The 19,625-nt window shown below is 32.1% G+C and overlaps 3 protein-coding genes across 4 annotated transcripts; 2 read left to right on the forward strand and 1 right to left on the reverse strand.

Annotated features, from left to right (window-relative positions):
• The first annotated feature begins 1,066 nt into the window (after nt 1-1,066).
• LOC130982942 (aspartic proteinase CDR1-like) lies at nt 1,067-2,445 on the forward strand. Its single transcript, XM_057907093.1, has one exon. The coding sequence runs from the start codon at nt 1,088-1,090 to the stop codon at nt 2,387-2,389; it is 1,302 nt and encodes a 433-aa protein (XP_057763076.1). The 5' UTR covers nt 1,067-1,087; the 3' UTR covers nt 2,390-2,445.
• Nucleotides 2,446-7,169: 4,724 nt separating this feature from the next.
• Nucleotides 7,170-8,459, forward strand: LOC130983090 (aspartic proteinase CDR1-like). The gene has a single exon (XM_057907273.1). It carries the CDS (start codon nt 7,170-7,172, stop codon nt 8,457-8,459), a length of 1,290 nt encoding a protein of 429 aa, XP_057763256.1.
• Nucleotides 7,890-12,342, reverse strand: LOC130983089 (uncharacterized). Of its 2 annotated transcripts, none has more exons than XM_057907271.1 (6): nt 12,267-12,342; nt 11,357-11,401; nt 9,827-10,913; nt 9,129-9,680; nt 8,941-9,035; nt 7,890-8,117 (listed from the first exon to the last, which is right to left on the reverse strand). In XM_057907271.1, the coding sequence occupies exons 3-5, from the start codon at nt 10,805-10,807 to the stop codon at nt 8,949-8,951; spliced, it is 1,620 nt and encodes a 539-aa protein (XP_057763254.1). In that variant the 5' UTR covers nt 10,808-10,913; nt 11,357-11,401; nt 12,267-12,342; the 3' UTR covers nt 7,890-8,117; nt 8,941-8,948. The 2 variants fall into 2 exon arrangements, with proteins under 2 accessions (XP_057763254.1, XP_057763255.1); XM_057907272.1 differs by lacking the exon at nt 7,890-8,117 and having other exon boundaries at nt 8,479-9,035; nt 9,827-10,565; nt 10,666-10,913.
• Nucleotides 12,343-19,625: the final 7,283 nt, after the last annotated feature.

Consider the following 19,625-nt stretch of genomic DNA (forward strand, 5'->3'; position numbering starts at 1 on the left):
ATAAACCTACCACCCTCAATTAGGCCATCAACACTGTCTCACTTTATTTGAGTACAAGCCACGCCACATGAAGATACACGTGTATTTTGACCCAAAAAACAAAATTTACAAAAGACACACTTTTTTTTTTCACTTCAACCAGCTATATCAATTTCTCCTTATTTTTGGTTTCGAAATAATTACTAAATTTAGCATAATAAACGTTATGCAAAAACAAACATGGCACCGATAAACTATGAGGCATAGTTTTATAAAGAAAAGCGTTAGAAGGCTATCAAATTTTGAGATTTATAATTATTAATTAATTATTATTAATATTTTAATAGTATAAAATTATATCTAATAATATAAGATCACGGTTACTAGCCAGATTTTAATAAAAGGGTTAGTCTAAAACTTTTTTGTTTCGAAAATTAGGGTGACCCAAAAAAATTAGTCCAATTTAGAATAAAAAAAAATAATTATAAAAAATCGATCAAATAATCAATAAAATGGGTTAAAAGTCAATAGATCGATTGAATTTGTCTATTTTTTATTGAAAAAATTAATTTTTTTAAAATATATATATTATATAAAAATATATTATTTTATTATATTCGATTTAATTTAAGTTAAATTTTAATATTAAATTTTTAAACTGATTTAGTTTGGTATTTGAAATTGGTATATATACATATATGGAAAAGTATAGGTAGATAATAAAAATACTAAACAATATGAATAATAAATATATTGGATGTTTATTTCATTAGGTGTGCGAATGGTTATCTTAATATTAAAATTTAGGTGGATAATTTGGGGGTTTAATACATTTTTATTTTATTGGACCAATTTTAAAATTTATTATTCACATTATTTACAAAAACTATTTTACATATGCAATTACAACAATTTTTTTAAATAACTATTTATCCGGTTAATATAAAAAATAATATTTTTGTTAATATGACTGTATAAAATGATTTTAGAAATCAAGAGTATAAAAATGAGATTCTATATATAAAGCATGGGGTTCTTACAAATGTTATTCCTAGTCTTCAAAATTTAACTTAGCTTTGAAGTTTGAACGGCTCTCGCATACAACACAATGGGTGGTCACCCAAGAACATTTCAATTTCATGCATGTTTTGTTGGCATCTTTTTCTTCATCCATCTTCTACATTTCTCAACTGTTGTTGAAGCCAGCAACAATGGCGGATTCAGTGTCAAACTGATTCGAAAAAAGTTGGCCAGAACAACAACTCCCTACTGTCGGCGCCTCATGGATTCATCAAAAGTAGTACAATCCACATCAAATGCATATCTTGGTCACTATCTCATGGAGCTTTCTATTGGAACTCCACCAAAAACCATCTATGGCATTGCTGATACAGGTAGTGATCTTATATGGACCCAATGTGTTCCTTGTCATAACTGCTACAAACAACTCAACCCCATGTTTGATCCTCAACAATCCTCCACTTACACTAACATTTCATGTGAATCAGAAGCATGCCATATACTAGACACAACAACCTTGTGTTCTTCTTCTTCTTCTTTCTCTGCTCATAATGATCAATGCAACTATACATATGCATATGCTAGTGCTTCTATAACACAAGGTGTTCTTGCACATGAGAAATTCACATTCACTTCTACTATGGGCCAACCCATTTCACTTGAAGGTGTTGTATTTGGTTGTGGACATAGCAACAGTGGGGATTTCAATGATCATGAGATGGGTATAATAGGGTTAGGAAAAGGGCCAGCCTCACTCATTTCTCAAATGGGTTCTTCATTTGGAAGCAAGAGATTCTCACAGTGCTTGGTTCCATTCAACACTGACATTGATGTTTATAGCAAACTAAGTTTTGGTAACGGAAGTGAAGTGTTGGGAGAAGGTGTGGTTTCTACTCCTCTTGTTACAAAAGCTGATGATACCACTCCTTATTTTGTTACATTGCTTGGTATAACTGTGGGGAATACCTATTTGCCATTTAGCAACACTTCTTCAGGAACTGTTGCTAAAGGTAACATGTTCATTGATTCTGGGACACCTCCTACTATTTTGCCACAAGATTTGTATGATAGAGTAGTGTCTCAAATGAGGAACCAAATTGCATTGAGGCCCATTGAGGATGATCATGATTTGGGTTCACAGCTTTGTTATAGAACAGAGACTATTGTTGGGGGTCCTATGATAATAGCACATTTTGAAGGGGCAGATGTGCAATTAACACAAACTCAAATATTTGTTCCACCAAAAGATGGTGTTCAATGCTTGGGATTCACCAATACTAGTAGTGATGGAGGAATATATGGTAATTTTGCACAATCAAATTATTTGATTGGTTTTGATCTAGATAGACAAATAGTCTCTTTTAAGCCAACAGATTGTACCAAACAATAAATAGTATTTTGCCTAAGATTTTCTGTAACCATGTTATAAAAGCATTATATATTCGAGTGTGAGTAATGATTCAATGATATGGCTTTTGCTTAAAGAGAAAACCTTCAAAAGTTTTGTTTATATATATATATATATATATATATATATATATATATATATTAGACAATTTCACATATTAGAATATAATAAAAATTCATTAGAATTATTTAGTATATTTGAATATTTATTATATAATATTACGTCTTTATTATTACGATCCTCTTAGCACTTATATGGTAGCATTTGGTGGAGAGACAGAGACAGAAAGATTGAGATTAAGAGACAAAAACTAAAAGACAGAGATTGAAATAAATTTCAGTATTTTGTTTGGTGTAAAATGAGAGACAAAAATTGAAATAAGAATGAAATTCTAATTTAATTTGTACAAGGATAAAATTGAAATTAAATAATTGAAATGAAGGTATTTTAGGTATAAAATGTTATTAAAATTTCAATCTTCATCTCTAAAAATTTTAGTTCTTTGTGTCCCTATTTTTTGGAGGTACTGAAATACTAAAATTTTAGGGACAGAGACAGAAATTTTAGTACCAGTCTCTGAACCAACAAACATAATACTGAGTCTCAGTCTCAGTCTCTATCTCAATACCTCAAAACAAACGCTACCATAAATACCTTTTTATATTGTATCATTCTGAGACAACTTAAATACACTTAATAATACACAAATCCTTTCTCCAGTTTAATCTCTTGTTTCTAACATGATATTAGAGTCATGGTATCCTCTTTGAGGAAGATAGGTTGATTTTCTTTTGGTGAAATCACTGTACTTTTCATACTTTTCTTCTTCTCTTTTGTCGATCAATACTTTGATACTTTTTTACCTAACCGATTAGCTCATTCACTACTTACTTATACTCATAGGGAAACCATATATTTTTCATCACCTTCTGATAGTTTGTCATCTCTTTATACTTTGTCACTTTTTCAGTAGTTTTTTTGGCAGTTGGCCATTCTTCCGACAATTCCGTCTGTGTTCTTTTGTGACAGTTCCGTCTGCGTTTTCCTGTGGCAGTTCCATCTGCATTTCCTTGTGGCAGTTTCGTCTGCACTTCCGTTAGACAGCGACAGTTCTGTCTGCGCTTCTTTCAGACAGCGGCAGTTCCATCTGCACTTCCTTCAGACAGCGACAGTTCTATCTGCGCTTCCTTCCGCGAGTTCTGTCTACACCCGTTCTATTAGTTTATGATTTTTTTTATTTCGTTGTTTTAAATAAGTTTCAAACTCAAATTGTCACTTGAGTTTGAAGGGGATGTCAGAATATATTAGGATCAATTAGCATTTATTAGAATTATTTAATATATCTAAATATTTATTATAAAATATTACGTCTTTATTATTACGATTCTCTTAACACCTATAATTATCTTTTTATATTATATTATTCTGAGACAACTTAAATATACTCAATAATACACAAATTCTTTCTCTAATTTAATCTCTTATTTCTACCATTACATATTACTCTTCTTTAAATCTTATCTAAATAGTCTTGGATAAAACTAGGTAATTGTTAAATATAAAGAGAATACATTTTATATATATAAGGCCTGCTACACATACAAGTCTTTTTGACTTACAAGTCTTACAAGTTTGTATAAGCCCAACAAAAAATACGCATACACTCCCACATTTAAAAGTAAATAAACGCACGTTATTCAACCACTTCCTGTTTCCAAAGCGCGCTACTCACCATACATTATAAACGACTCTTCTTCTTCTTCCTCCATGAAAACGAGTTTCTTGCCAAATTTGAAGATAATGGAACTTCAGAAATACACCCAAACGATTACAGAAATACACTCAAACGATTACAGAAATACACCCAAACGGTTACAGGAATTCACCCAAACGATTATAGAAATACACCCAAAGAATTACAAAAATACACCCAAAGGATTACAAAAACTACACCCAAAGGATTTAAGAAATACACCCAAAATTTGTTGAAGTACACCTTATGCATAATTCAGAACTCTTTCTCTTTCTCCTCCTCATCTTCTGCTGCTTCTTCTTTTTCAAAAACAATTTCAGAGTTTGATGTCAAAAAATAATGAAAATCGAGAATAACGAAGAAAAAAACAGAGAGAAAAATACGTAAATGAAGAAGGAGAAAGAGAAGGCAAGAAACGAAAGAAAAGAAGAAGAAGAAGAAGAAGAAGAAGAAGAAGGTGCAGTGAAAACGTGCAGTAACGGTTGAAGAAGGAGAAAGAGAAGGTAAGAAACGAAAGAAAAGAAGAAGAAGAACGTGCAGCAATAAGAAGAAGAAGGTGCAGTGAAAACGTGCAGTAATGGTTGAAGAAGGAGAAAGAGAAAGTAAGAAACGAAAGAAAAGAAGAAGAAGAAGAAGAAGAAGAAGAAGAAGAGGAAGAAGAAGAGGAAGAGAAAGAGGAAGAACAATGTGTGCAAGAAAAAGAAAAAGATACACTTATAAAAACTTGTATAAAAAAATACTTGTATGTGAAGAATTTCTCTATATCTATATACATGAATTTAAGGATATATCAATATTTTTGTCAACAAATTAAAAGAAAGAAAACTTACCTTTAATACATTTAACTACGTAACTTATAAAAGAAATTTGGAGAGTAATAACATCAATAAATTTGGATCATAGGTAATGTTCTAACTCAATTTATAATTACCATCGGTTATCATCCCAATTATGTTTTGATATTAAATGAATATATTTGAATAAAACTTTATATACCCAATAAAGCCAATATATAAGTTTTTTGCTACTAAATCACTCCTGGTGACTACTATCATCTCAGTTTGGTTTTATTATTGAGTCCCACTAATATATAAGTTACAAAATGAACATCACTCATAATATTAAGTTGATTTTGGAATTCATCTAGGATCGAATTCTTGACCTTTCAAATCTAGAACTCTAATACCATATCATGATACCACTTATTCGAAAGGCTTACGCTGATGAAAAAGGATAACACTAATGGTTATATCTCTAATACTCCTTAAACCTCCATTGTACGCATTGTAAAGATATTCCATTGGTTCCATACTTTCCTTTTATTATTAGTTGATGCAACTTCTTTATCAGTCTTGTTATATTTCTGTTTTAAAGAATATTGAACTTTTATTTGTGTTTTATTTTATTTTTGGTTAGAATTTGCCTTTATTTTTCTGGAGGCTTATGTAACTCTTGGTTCTATTTTTCTTTGACTTTTTAGAACCTTTTGTCTTTATACCTCAGAAGAGGCATCATTATTAAGATTGAAAAAATTTTATTTATTTCTTATTTATTATGAAATGTCTATAAGTTATTTTTATTTAAATATTTTTATTAAAAAATTATCTCAATAGACTTATATATACAAATAGTTAAATACATCGGGAACACATTTACATTTTATATTTAAATGCTTTAATTTAAAAATCTCTTAAAAAAAATTGATCAACAAATTAAAGAAAGAAAACTTACATTTAACATATTTAGCTATATATCTGTTTTTGGTCTGCATGTTCCTTAGTTAAACCTCATGATTCTATATATATCAATCCAAACTTCTCTAATCTTGACCTTTATTTTAAGTATTATTATTTTGTGTTACTTAGTAGTTAGCAGTCTGTATCACAAAACTTAGTTTATGCAACAATTATATGGTGTTGGATGATCTCAATGATGTAGCTTCTGCAAGTTATTTATGCAACAATTATTTGGTGTTGGATGATCTCACTGATGTAGCTTCTGCAAGTTATCTTTGGTGGGTATAGGTAGTGTTGATTCTTCGTATTCCTTCGTCATAAAAATTCGGTTACTATGTCATAAAAACATTTTTCTCATAAACTTAAATTGATAAAAAAAAATGTAAGTGAATAATTATATTTCTAACAGTTACCAGGAACTCTTGTGCAATTTTTACCCAACATTCTAGCTTCACTTGCTACTCATTCAAGTTACAAAAAACACGGTAAAAAAAGAATTTTATGATTAATAGTCATAAAAGAATGAGAAGTTAGAAAACTAGTATGATGTGAAATTGAAGAATGTGATCTTTGTCCAATCCCTTCTCGTGGTTAAATAAAAAATACTTAGATTTTTTTCCTTTAATTGTTGCATGACAAAATTATAAATCAGTTTTCATTTATTGTCCCTTTTAGTGAGATTTGGACAATTTATATCATAATACTTAAAATCTCGATTTAACTCTTAAAATCTTTTGATATTACAATTTTAAATGAATCAATCGATTTTACAAAATTTATATTAAATCTAACGATTTTATAATTTAAATTTTATTAAAATTTTACGTAATTAATTTACTTTTTTTTTTCATGTAAAATTTTAATTTTCTCTACCTTGCTCCATATAATCATATATTGCTTTCCTTCTATAACGAAACGGTCAGACTCGTATAATGTTTGATTGTTTCCTTCTGTCATTGGTCTGTTAAATTATCTTATTGGATTCCTGTTGAACTGATTTTCATGCTTTACTCCAATAAATTGTGGGCTTAAGAAACGGGATATTAATATATTATAGAATATTGAAATCAGATAACACAGGGTGGTTACTGATGTAATATTCAATGAATCAATTTTAACACAAGTCACTCACATGCTACTCTTGTTTACGCCTTGTGACTAATTTCTACAGTTATCTTACCTACACCCGCATTCACATGCCCAGATCACTATATAAACTAAATAAATTCTTCTATTTTTCAAAAGACTTTGTCCCTTGCTAAAGCTAAACTTCATGGCAAACATTCTCTGCTTCAATTTGTGTTTATTTGCTTTGTATATGCTCTTATATCTAACAACATTTGAAGCTTACAATCCTGGCTTTAGTGTTCAACTAATCCGCAAGAACTCATCTTATTCTCCCTTCTCTATATCAAATCATTTTCATAAACATAAACATAGACATCTGCCATTTTCCCGGGTTCCCAAGAAACCACTTGCCTCAGGTCCCGTCACCAGAGTGATATCCAACAATGGTGACTTCCTCATGAAGCTTTCATTGGGATCACCCCCAGTGGAGATATATGGTTTGATTGACACAGGCAGTGACCTTGTGTGGACACAATGTATACCCTGCAACAACTGTTATAAGCAGAAAAATCCGATGTTCGAGCCGCAACGGTCGGAAACATACAGTTCCATTCCATGTGACTCAGAGGAGTGTAATTTAGTCCCTGGTCAGACGTGCTCTCCTCAGAAACTCTGTGGCTATAGCTATGGCTATGCAGATTCTTCAGTGACACAAGGGGTGCTTTCAAGGGAAACAACCACATTTAGTTCCACCAATGGAGATTCCACTGTTGTTGAAGGCATAGTATTTGGATGTGGACATAAGAACACTGGAACTTTCAATGAAAACGACATGGGAATAATTGGACTTGGAGGAGGGCCTCTATCACTTGTGTCACAAGTTGGTGCAAAATATGGGGGAAGAAGGTTCTCTCAGTGCTTGGTTCCTTTTCATACAGATCCTAACTCTTCAGGCACAATCAGTTTTGGTGAAGCCAGTGACTTTTCAGGTGAAGGAGTAGTCACAACTCCTTTGGTCTCTGCAGAAGGTCAAACCCTTTATTTGGTCACACTAAAAGGCATAAGTGTTGGAGACAAATTTGTGCCTTTTGATTGTTCAAATGAGATTTCCAAGGGGAATATAATGATTGATTCAGGCACACCAGCAACATACCTACCACAAGAAGTTTATGACCAATTGGTAGAGGAATTGAAGATGCAGATTAACCTGAGACCTATTCTGGATGATCCAGACTTAGGGACACAACTCTGTTATAAAAGTGAGACAAATCTTGAAGGGCCAATTTTGACTGCTCATTTTGATGGGGCAGATGTGCAATTGATGCCCATACAAACCTTCATTTCACCAAAAGATGGGGTATTTTGCTTTGCAATGGCTGGTGCAAATGATGGAGAATATATATTTGGCAATTTTGCACAAGCAAATATTTTGATTGGATTTGATCTAGACAAAAGGACTGTCTCCTTTAAGCCAGCTGATTGCACCAAACAGTAGACTACTATAATGTAATTTCAAATGTTGATAGTGATAGTTATATCTAATAATTTGAAAAACAGGAGGGGGGTGTTAGAGATTACTCTACTCATGTATATGAAGAATTTCACAAAATATGTAATCATCTCAAATCTGCAATAGTATATAATAAATGAGCCTGTGCTAATTTTAAAATTAAAAGTTAAAAAGAGAAAGTAGGATTTACCTAGATTGTAGTATCCCCGGTAAACTGTTTCCATTATTTTTAGACCTTTGATTGAGGACAAAATAAGAAGAAACGGGGGAAAATTGGACACTGCAGCATTTGGTGTTAGAAACCTTTTTTTTCTAGCATCTAGGTTCAAATGTCTACTAAGTTTAATAAACCTCAATTCAAGATTAAAAAAGATGCCGCATGGAATTAGCTCTTCACTCAAAATGCAAATCATGTACAAACTCTATATGAGGATAATTTAACATGCCATATGTCCCAAAAACCCACCTAGAAAATCAAGCTCCCTTCCCACACTGCCCAACTGAGATTTGGAGAAGTTCTTTGCTTGATTTGGTTTGCCTGCAACAGAGTCGACGTGGAACCTACGACAGCCAAGTGGTGGAGTTTAGGAATGTGCAGAAGGTTGGCAATTGCTAATACCATCATATGTAATGAGTAAGAACTTGAAAACATACCAGATGCCAATTCTTGCTCAAAGGATGCGCCACTACCTGGATCTCTTGCACATTGCGCAAAGGTGGGATGTGAGGAAAGCACAAAATTCTTCTTTTGAAATCGTCTTTATCTCCACTCCGAACATATGAGCCCAAAGTAGCATTACCTTCTTTTCTAGCATCTTTGAGAAAGAAGAGAACTGGTTTTCTACAAATGGATCTGGATGGGTCCCTAGCATCAAAGTCGAATTCATTCCTTTGACTAATGCCATTCCAAGCAGAGTAAGTTCGTTCCGAGCGCTCCAGCTCACGGGGAGATACAATGTTAGGAAGGACTTGAACCCCATAACCGAGTGAAACTGAGAACGTTAGATGCTGAGAATTGTCGTAACATATTGAACGCTGCAAGAAGCTTCTGGGATCTGCTCTCATGGCCTTTGTAAAAAGTTTCAGGCTATCCAAAGAGCTCAAGCCAGGGTAAAAGGGATTAACAGCTTCAACATGATGAATAGACACAAATGGTGCTATCGGGTGAGAGGAGAGCAGACCACGGGCATCACCTCTTATGTCCCACTGAAAGAAGAAAAATCAATCACAGTCAATCACCAATTCTGAGAGTTGAAATGGATTGATGAGAGCCATGTAACAATCTAACCAAGATATTAATCCCTAGACAATGGAAAAAGAAATAAATTATGATGATAATAGATCAAAAGTACCTGGTGAAAACCATGCTCCCATGTCAATGGAATTCCAAGCTCAGTAATGCAGGCGTGTAAGCGGTCATCACTACCATAGAGTTTGGGATACCTCTCTATGCATTCATCAAGAATCTCAGAAAGTGCCTTTGCAAGAGGATAACTTACTGCAATTCCGCCACCACCAAAGGCCATTGAGTGACTAAAATATGAATTTGCTGAATGGCTCTCCGAGGGGCTTCCTATATAGATCATTTCAGAGGAATCATACTTGCTGAGAACATCCACAAGGTTATCCACATTGAAGATGGTATCGTCATCACAGAGGACAAACCAGCGCACATTTGAGAGGCCAAGGTCAAAGCTCTCTTTGACAATGCGAGAAATCCGAAGACCAGAAGGATGACCAGTGGGATTAGTGTAGCGAAAGTGTGAGATGTCTTCAGAAATCATGGTTGGGGGCAATAAATCATCTCCATGTTGTTGAAGTACTTGTTCATCTAGCCAAACATGCCCACGCATGTCATTGGGACGCCACCATAGTCTGACATATTCTTTTCGTCGTGTCCAAAGTTGAGAAGATCCTGCTATGCCAAACACAATATGTTTAAGTGACAAGCCTTCCTGGTCATCAGTACTGCTACCATTGTGAAGACCTCCCTTGGTTCCATATTGTAGAGAAGGTGGAGATTTTCCTTTTGAATGGTGATGATGAAAGCAGTTATTCCAAGGGAAATAGCGGGGGCTACTTTCCAATCCCCTTAACCGATCAAAACAACAAGTAGTTGCATCAGAGAAGACAAGGGAAAGCCAAGCAGTGGTAGACATGAGAAGTGCTGCAATTGCAATAACCAAAGTACCAGTGCATCTTTGGCGCCATTGACAGCTTCCAGGTCTAACAGTGGGCAAGGTAGAGAGGCGCAAATTCTTGTCATGGTCATCATAGGATGACATTTTTGTTTTCAAAGTTTGAGTCATCATCACCATCACTCCTATGCGCATGCCTTTCTCCCACCACCAGGGGAGAGAAGGTAAAATATCCAAAGAATGAAACAATATAGAAGAGTTTCAGATGCAAAATTGAACCCCCAAGAAAGCTTTTCACACCCTACAAAATGCAAACATAAAAAGGAAACAGTTACAATTGTACATAGGAAAAACCTGCCAGTAGGGACCAAATTGTAAACTAGGATAAATGAAGATCAAGCACAGATTGTAAAAATTTTTATAGGTGCCAAGCTTGGAAAACTCAAACTTAACAAATGGAACTATTTCCATTAGAGTTCATTTCACCCAATTCATAAACAATGTCTGATAAATCTATTAAAACACATTTGGAAGGTCAGAAAGGCAGGTCATTCAAACAACTAGAGCACATCACAATCGAGTTCACAAGCGCACACACAGAGACAGAGTTTCACACATCAAGATGAGGGTGTTTTGCAATTGGGCATTTCCTCAAACAGATAGTGAACAACCAAGCAATATTTAGAAATACAAAGGGATGCATCAAAGAACAGTCAAAACAAGTCCATCATTGAAAGAATTTACCTGAGGAAACAAAGCTGAATTGTGTTTGGGTGTGAGAAGTGAAAGCTGCAGCATCAGATAAGTGGTATTAGCTCAAAAATCAAAGAGATCGGTGGTGTTGGGAGTTAAAGTAGCAAAAAAAAAAAAAAAAAGAAGGAAAGAAAAAATCCCATTTGGTTCTCTGTTTCTTCTGCTACATTCAAGAGTGTAAACTTTAATGGTGGGTAGGTACACGCATCAGAATCCATTTGCATATCTCTGCATCTGAATCTGCACATGCATACCTATTCTATCTATCTATGCGTATCTCTAATTAGATTCGATTCACCACCTGATCAATGACATGCTTTTTTGGACCACCAAATCAATCATGACAACCAAAAGTTTTGAAATTTTCTTAATCCAACACATGGAAACGCCAGATATGTAATCATATAATCACCGATACCACCGTGTCCGTTTCTCTTTTTTTTTTTCTTTTAAGAAAAAATACTTCATCATGAGTTAACTTTATTTTAAAAATAATAATAAAAAAACTCAATTTAATAAAAAAAACTCAATATTTTAAAAATTGAATATATTTTAAAAAATCCCTACAAACAACAATTCATCTTATTCTTCAAAAAGATTTAGGAGTTCAACACTAATAAATTTGCTATGTATTAAATTAAACAAAGAAAAAATAAACGTTGATTTTACTAATAAATAAACATATACAGTATGATAGCATATAGTGCTACACAAACATGTATCTGTTTCTGTTACTTGGTTAAGTAGTTAGATAAGATGCAGCAGTAATAAGTAAGTACTTCAAGCACTTAATTAACTTGATGCATCTTCAGCTTAATAGCTTCTGAAACCATTTCAATATATGGTAATCACAGTACTAGAAACCTTAAAGAAAGAGATAGAGGAGGATAATTGTAATTACCTGAATTTAGGGTTTAGATGATGAAAGAATGAAGAGAGAAGAGGAAGGTGAATGAATGAATGAAGATGTGATGAAGTAGCCGTTGGGAAGTAGAAGAAGGGAGAGAAAGGTTCAAAAGGACAAGGATCTTTCAGTTTCGTAAAACGCTTAATAGAGGGGACACGTTTACAAACCAAAAATTATGCTTCTAACGAGGATTTTTATTTTCTTCTTATTTTTTATTAATTATTTTTAATGTACAACGTTAAAGATATGCGAAAAAAGAGTATACATGAAGAGGACACTTACACATATTCATATTCGTAGTTGGATCAACAAATACGGCAACTCATTACACCTATGGCCCCACCGATCCCATTCTTTGGTAACCAAGTTGAATTTGTCAAGTGGTCAGTAATCCGTTAAAATAAATATTAAAAATTTGAATTTTATATTGTACATGATAGATTAATTTTTTATCTATTAAATTAAAAAATATTATAAAAAAATTATTTGAACAGTAATTTTTAATAATTTTTATTATTATTTAATAAATATAAATATTAAATTATTTTTTATAAATAAATTTTATTAATATATATATATATAAATTTTAAAAATATAAATATAAATAATATTAATTTATATATATAAAATTTTGATAAATATATGTATAAATTATATTTTTTATATATAAAATATATATAAATATGAGTTAAATTATTATTAGTTAAGTATTGACAAAAAATAATAATATTTACTAATCATGTAATATTATTTTTAAGTTAATACTATTTTAAATTTGAGAAATTTTTTATTTAAATTAATTAAATATATTATTTATCGAAATTCTTACTATATAAAATATTTATAGATATACGTAATTTTACACGCCTCGAATATTATGACCCAAGGCATATTAAACATAGGGATAAGTATTGTTTGGTCCCTCAGGTTAAGGGTCGGAATCGAACTCGTCCCTAGTGTATATTTTGATTTAAAATCATCCTTAAAGTCGTATTTAAATTTAAAATTGTCCTTTCTAATAAATTTTTTTAATTTATTCCTAAACTACCTCTATAATAAAAAATTTTAAAATTTTAAAAAACTAAAAGAAAATGCGTTTGGGGGGAAGAAAATGGTATTCGAAGGGGGGGATACGGGGAAGGAGAAGGGGGAAGGGGAAGGGGGGAGGGGGGACGGCACCGGTGGCGAAGAGAGAGAGGAGGAGAAGTGGAAGAAGCCGGAGAAGAAGAGGAAGAAAATAAAGGGGACGCGGGTTCGGGGTGGGGGAAACGCATTGGGGGAGAGAAAAGGGTCGGGGGTGGGGGTGGGGGAAAGGGGAGATCAAAGGGGGAGGGGGACGGCGGCAGCAGCGAAGCTTGGAGCCGCCTCTGCCTCGCCGCCTCGCCACCTCTGCCTCACCGCCTCGCCGCCTCCGCCTCGTCGCATCTGCCTCACCGCCTCGCCGCCTCCGCCTTGTCGCCTCAGCCTCGCCGTTCTGCTTTCTTGTTTTCTGTTTTCTTGCTTTCTGGTTTTGCATTTTGGTTTGGTGTTGTTTGGTGTTGTTGCTGTTGTTTGGTGTTTTTGGTGGTGGTGGTGGTGGTGGTGGTGGTGTTGGTCTTGTTTTCTGTTTCTGTTTCTTGATTTGGTGTGGTTTGGTGTTGTTTGATGTTGTTGCTGTTGTTTGGTGGTGGTGCTGGTGCTGGTGGTGCTGGTCGTGGTGGTGGTGCTGGTTGTGGTGCTGGTTGTGGTGGTGGTGTTGGTGGTGGTGATGGAGGAGGTAATTGTGTTGGTAGTGTTGAGGGTATTTTTGTCCAAAAAAAATTAAAAGGACGATTTTAATACGAAAAAAAACGTTAAGTATGATTCTAAATCAGAAATTACGTTGAGGACGGTTTCGATTCTGACCCTCAACGTGAGGACCAAAACAATACTTATTCCTTAAACATATATCTCAAATACTCGATCAATATAATATAATTATAAATAAAATGAACAAAATACGAAAATCAATAAAATAAAAAATTAATAAAATTATGTTTTTTAATAAATTAGACATATAATTATTAGACAACAAATTACAAAAAAAATATTAATAAAAATATAAATAATGAATAAAAATATAAAATTTAAAATTAAAATATTTAAAATTAATGAAGTAAATGAAAAAAAAATTGGTAAACAATGATTTAAACATTAACATGATAAATAAATTAAATCAAATAATATATATTTAAATTAATTAAATTAAATAATTGATATAGTAAATTAATTATAATTATTTGGCTTAATAAAATAAGTTAAATAAATAAAAAATATCTTATAAATATGTCATATAAAAATCATAATACTTTTAAAAATCATTAATCAAAATACATAAACAAAAAAATTAATGTAAATTAAAATAAAATTAATTTATTTATTCCAGTAAAATTAAATACTAAATAATTTGATATTTATTTCAACCACATCAAATGAATAATTAATTAGGATGCTCTTAAAAATTATTAATTAAAATACATAAAATAAAAAATTAATACATATCAAAACAAAATTAATATATTTTTTAATCAAATCAAATAATTAATGTAATTGATTATTTATAATTAATATAGTCAAATAAAATATTAAATAATTTAATATTTATCTTAATTAACTCAAATAAATAATTAATTAATCAACGTATTTAAATAAATCAAACAAAATAAATCAAGAAACATCTTTAAGAATATGTTATATCAGTTATGCTATTAACTAAAGAAATCTGATTTTAATAAAATATAATAAATAATAATTATATTATGCGTATATTAAAATTAGATATTTTTAAATATTAGTATAAAATATATGTTAAAATATAAATATATATTAAAAATAAATTAAATTATATATATAATATCTAAATATATTAATAATTAATTTTAGTATATAAATAATAGTTTTTAATAAATAATAAATAGATAAATAAATAAATAGATAGATAGTATATGTAAGTCGTGTGCGAAAATATAGGTTGTTTCGTAAATCTATTTTATCTTTTGATTTTTTAATCTATACGTAAGAGAGTTAGTTTATATATGAATATTTGATATACTCTAGATAATTTTGTATTATGAATTTATAGAATTAGTTTTATATATAAATTTATTTAACGAAAATTATATATAATTTTCGGTATCATTTATATAAATGATTGGTGACCGAGTTCATTTATTAAATTAGATGATAGATACATAATATAATAGCATGTTAAAAATATATATTAGTTTTGTGAGCATGTTCATATTTGATTCTGAATTTTATTTTTCTAAAAGGATGTAAAGATTGAAATTTGCTTATAAATAGTTATTATATACAGAGTTAAGTCTTAAAATGGCTTTTAAAATTGACGTGTACACTAAAATTATCTATAAAATTTTAATTATATTAATTATATTTTTGAAATTAACAAAAATACAGTAAGTTAGTCCGCCTTATTTTTCGTTAACAACGTGATGATATTGCTTGATGATATAGATTGTTAGTGACATGTATCATTCCATAGTTTGATCATGTGTAATAGTATAATGATGTATTGACCAGTGACACGTGGCATACTAACATAGACGATTGTGTCACGTGTCACGATGTTATTTGGTTACGTGTTAATTTATGACGTATCGCAACAGTATTCGTCCATATATCATCCGTTATGTCTCATTATAGATGCACTAAATTAGTTTCTAATTTTACATTAACTAACTCATTTTAGTCTCTAAAATTGAATATCATGCACCAAATTAGTTCACTCACAAATTTTTTCTCTTTTTTTAAAAATTCAAAATTCTCAATTATTTAGATGCACTAATGTTAATTTTATTTTTTCATATATTGTCTAAATATAAGTATTTTTATAAAATATTTTTAAAATTTTAATTTTAATTATATAATTTATTTTATAATAATTTAACATTGACAAATTTTGTAATATATAAGTATGTTATTATAAAAAAAAACTATATGATTAATTAGACACATTTTTTCGAACCAAAAACAGGTATTTTTAACAAAAAATCAATTATCAAAATACACATTTTTTATTTTTTCGATTATTATGAAGTACATGTTTTTAATTGTGTGTAAATATGTTAGACTAAAGGCACTTCAAGCATTTTCACTACCATCTTCGACTTCTTTTATTTAGCCCTAGACAAAAGAGGTCGGAGATGGTAGTAAGGGTGCTTGAAGTATCTTTACGTTAGCTCCAAGACAGTAGTTAGGGATCCCTGCAAGAGGAAAAAAAACTTTTTATAAAAGAACTTGTATTTAAACGATATATGAAAAAATAAAATAAAATTAGTTATTGAGAATTTTAAATTTTTAAAAAATGAAAAAAATTAGTAAATGAACTAGTTTAGTATACGACATTTAATTTTAGGGACTAAAATGAGTCATTTAATGTAAAATTAGGGACTAATTTGATAAATCTATAATGATAACATAACATATGATATATGGACAAATACTATTGTGACACGTATCACAAACGAACATGTGATCAAATAACATTGTGACACGTAGCATAACTATCTAGATCAGTATGCTACGTGTCACTGGTCAACACATTATCATACTATTACACGTAGTTAAATTATAAAGTATCACATATCATTAACATATTACTAACAATTCATGCTATCAAACTATGCTATTATGTCTTTAACAAAAAATAAATTAGAGACTAATATATACATAATACACTTTTATCAATTTCAAAAATAATTTTAGCGCACCGTATTAATCTCAAAAACCATTTGAGACTTAACTTCGTGTATAATAGCTATCATAAGCAAATTACAATCTTTACATATTTTTAGAAAAATAAAATTTAGAATCAAATATGAACATGCTCAGAAAACTAATATATTTTTAACATGTTATTATATTTTGTATCTATCATCTAATTTAATAAATAAACTCGGTCACCAACCATTTATATAAATGACACCAAAAGTGATATATACTTTTGGTTAAATGAATTTATATATAAAATTAATCCTATAAATTAATAATACAAAATTATCTAGAATATATCAAATATTCATACATAAACTCTCTTACGCATAGATTAAAAAATCAAAAGATAAAATAGATTTACAAAACAACTTTCGTTTTCGTGCAGAGCTATTTATACATTTATTATTTATTAGAGTAAAGAATATTTTTGTTTCTGACCTTTTTTTTTCGCAGACATTTTCGATCTCAAATAATGAAAAATACATTAAAGCCCCTGACCTTTAAAAAATGTGGACATTTATGTCCTTCCGTTGAATTCAGCCGTTTGCACTGAACGGAAAAGGTTGAGCTGGCAGAGATGACACTGAGGTGGTACGTAACAGATGCCAGGTGGCATGGAGCATTTCGTAACAGGACGTATAAGTCCTTGGAGACGGAGCATTTCGTAACAGGACGTATAAGTCCCTGGAGACGAAAACGACACCATTTCGTCTCCTCCCGCCCTTTTCTTCTTCCTTCATCCCTTTTTCCTTCCATTCTTCTTCCTCAGCCCCTGCCTCCATCACCGCCGCACAGCCGCACCTCCGTCAACCACCATCAACGCCGGCGACCTCCTCTTTCTTCTCTTTTCGCGTCTTCTTTCCTTTCTCACTCCCTTACTCCCATTAATCTCTCTCTCCTCACCCTCCTTCCACCCACCGTTCGTCCGCGACAACTTTCTCGGCGACCCACTACCGCCGCGCCGCCGCCTCTCTGCAAAAATTAGTCTCAAATCTCGAGGGGTTAGGGTTTTTCTCCGCACCAACAATAATGAACAGTGTCAGATCGGGATCCTCTTCTGCATAAATGACACTCTCATTAACGACGAGCTTCGTTCGATCCTGGCGATGGTTTCACATGCTTGCTCGAATTGGACCTTGCCCAGTCCGTTTCGCGGTCGTTCTATCCTGGTGTCACCGATTCCGACCTTGACGTCATTGCCAATGGTTTCACATGCTTGAGGGTCCTCAATTTGCATAATTATAAAGGTGAACTCTTTTTTCCTTTTTTTTTCCATGTTATTTTTGTTTGTTTTGCGAGAAAATCGTTGAAATTGATCTTTGGGATGTTGCTTTTCTTCTGATGGGGAGTGAAAATTTCAATGAGATTCACATGGAATGTTTTTTACTTTTTTCCTTCATAGATCAAGGAGAAGGACACTGAGTGGTTTGTCAAGTTCTGCGTTCCCTGGTGCAAGCATTGGTAATTGATTCATTCATTCTCTTAACTGTTTTTATATTGTTGAGCTAAGAGTGATTTCTAAGCTGTAAAATGATGATGCTTATTATTACAATAAGAACTTGGGGACGTTGTGGGATGATTTAGGAAAAGCAATTGAAGAAACCGATGAAATAGAGATTGGGGAAGTGGATTGCGGTGATCATCAAAGGAGCTTTGTGGCATATGCTTATAATATAGTGTCGCATATTTCTTAAAATCTCATGCTATGTTTGAGTTTACTATGCACTCTGTTTCTACATTTATGAGTTCAATGATTGATATATTTTGTTCTTGTAAAATTCTAAATTGCATTTGACAGTTAATTGAGTATCAACACTGTCAAGACACAAGTGCGTGAATGGAGGAAAATATTTTTAAATAGTCTTGGATTATTGGATATAATTTATGTGTGATTCTTTACTGCTTTATCTAATTATCTAAGCAGCCATGAATGAAGAAAGGTATTCTTTAACTCAATGAAAAACATCATGGCTTTTTTCACTATCAATTATTAACTGATTTATCCACTTAATTATTTATTTGTTTTACTTGCTGGATGCCTGTATTATCTATTCCCCATTGCACTCTCACCCCATGTGTTAACCAACGTTTGAGGGAGTATTAATAGATCGAATTTTAAGTTTACATGTTTTTTGAATTGCCAGATTCAAGGAATGTTGATTCATTGAAGAACTTTGTTTTGGAAAAAGCTGATAAGGCAGCAACAAATGCACAAGCACAACAACTAGATAGTGATAGAGAACTATAACTACTTTTTGAGGTATATCTTTTGCTTCAGCTTTATTTTTATATTCTCTGTCTGGACCCTCCAGTGTTATCCCTCGACACATGAAATATTTTTTGACAAATTGACCTTTGGTGAAGGCTGGCAAGAGAGAGAGACTAATGGGAGTAAGGGAGTGAGAAAGGGAAGAAGACGCAAAAAGAGAGGAAGGAGAAGGTCGCCGGCGTTGATGATGGCTGACGGAGGCGCGGCTGTGCGGCAGTGATGGAGGCAGGGGTTGAGAAAGAAGAATGGAAGGAAAAAGGGACCAAGGAAGAAGAAAATGGCAGATGGGGGAGGAGACGAAACGGCGTCGTTTTCGTCTCCAGAGACTTATA

The sequence above is a fragment of the Arachis stenosperma genome, chromosome 5 (assembly GCF_014773155.1).
Source record: "Arachis stenosperma cultivar V10309 chromosome 5, arast.V10309.gnm1.PFL2, whole genome shotgun sequence".
Lineage (NCBI taxonomy): Eukaryota > Viridiplantae > Streptophyta > Magnoliopsida > Fabales > Fabaceae > Arachis > Arachis stenosperma.

Excerpts from the sequence above, each read along its gene's own strand:
- LOC130982942 (XM_057907093.1), top strand. The coding sequence starts at position 1,088 with ATGGGTGGTCACCCAAGAACATTTCAATTTCATGCATGTTTTGTTGGC.
- LOC130983090 (XM_057907273.1), top strand. The coding sequence starts at position 7,170 with ATGGCAAACATTCTCTGCTTCAATTTGTGTTTATTTGCTTTGTATATG.
- LOC130983089 (XM_057907271.1), bottom strand. The coding sequence starts at position 10,807 with ATGCGCATAGGAGTGATGGTGATGATGACTCAAACTTTGAAAACAAAA. Across the intron at positions 9,681-9,826 it reads GGGAGCATGGTTTTCACCAG|TGGGACATAAGAGGTGATGC; the intron begins GTACTTTTGATC and ends TTCTTCTTTCAG. Across the intron at positions 9,036-9,128 it reads TGAGCAAGAATTGGCATCTG|GTTCCACGTCGACTCTGTTG; the intron begins GTATGTTTTCAA and ends TGGCTGTCGTAG.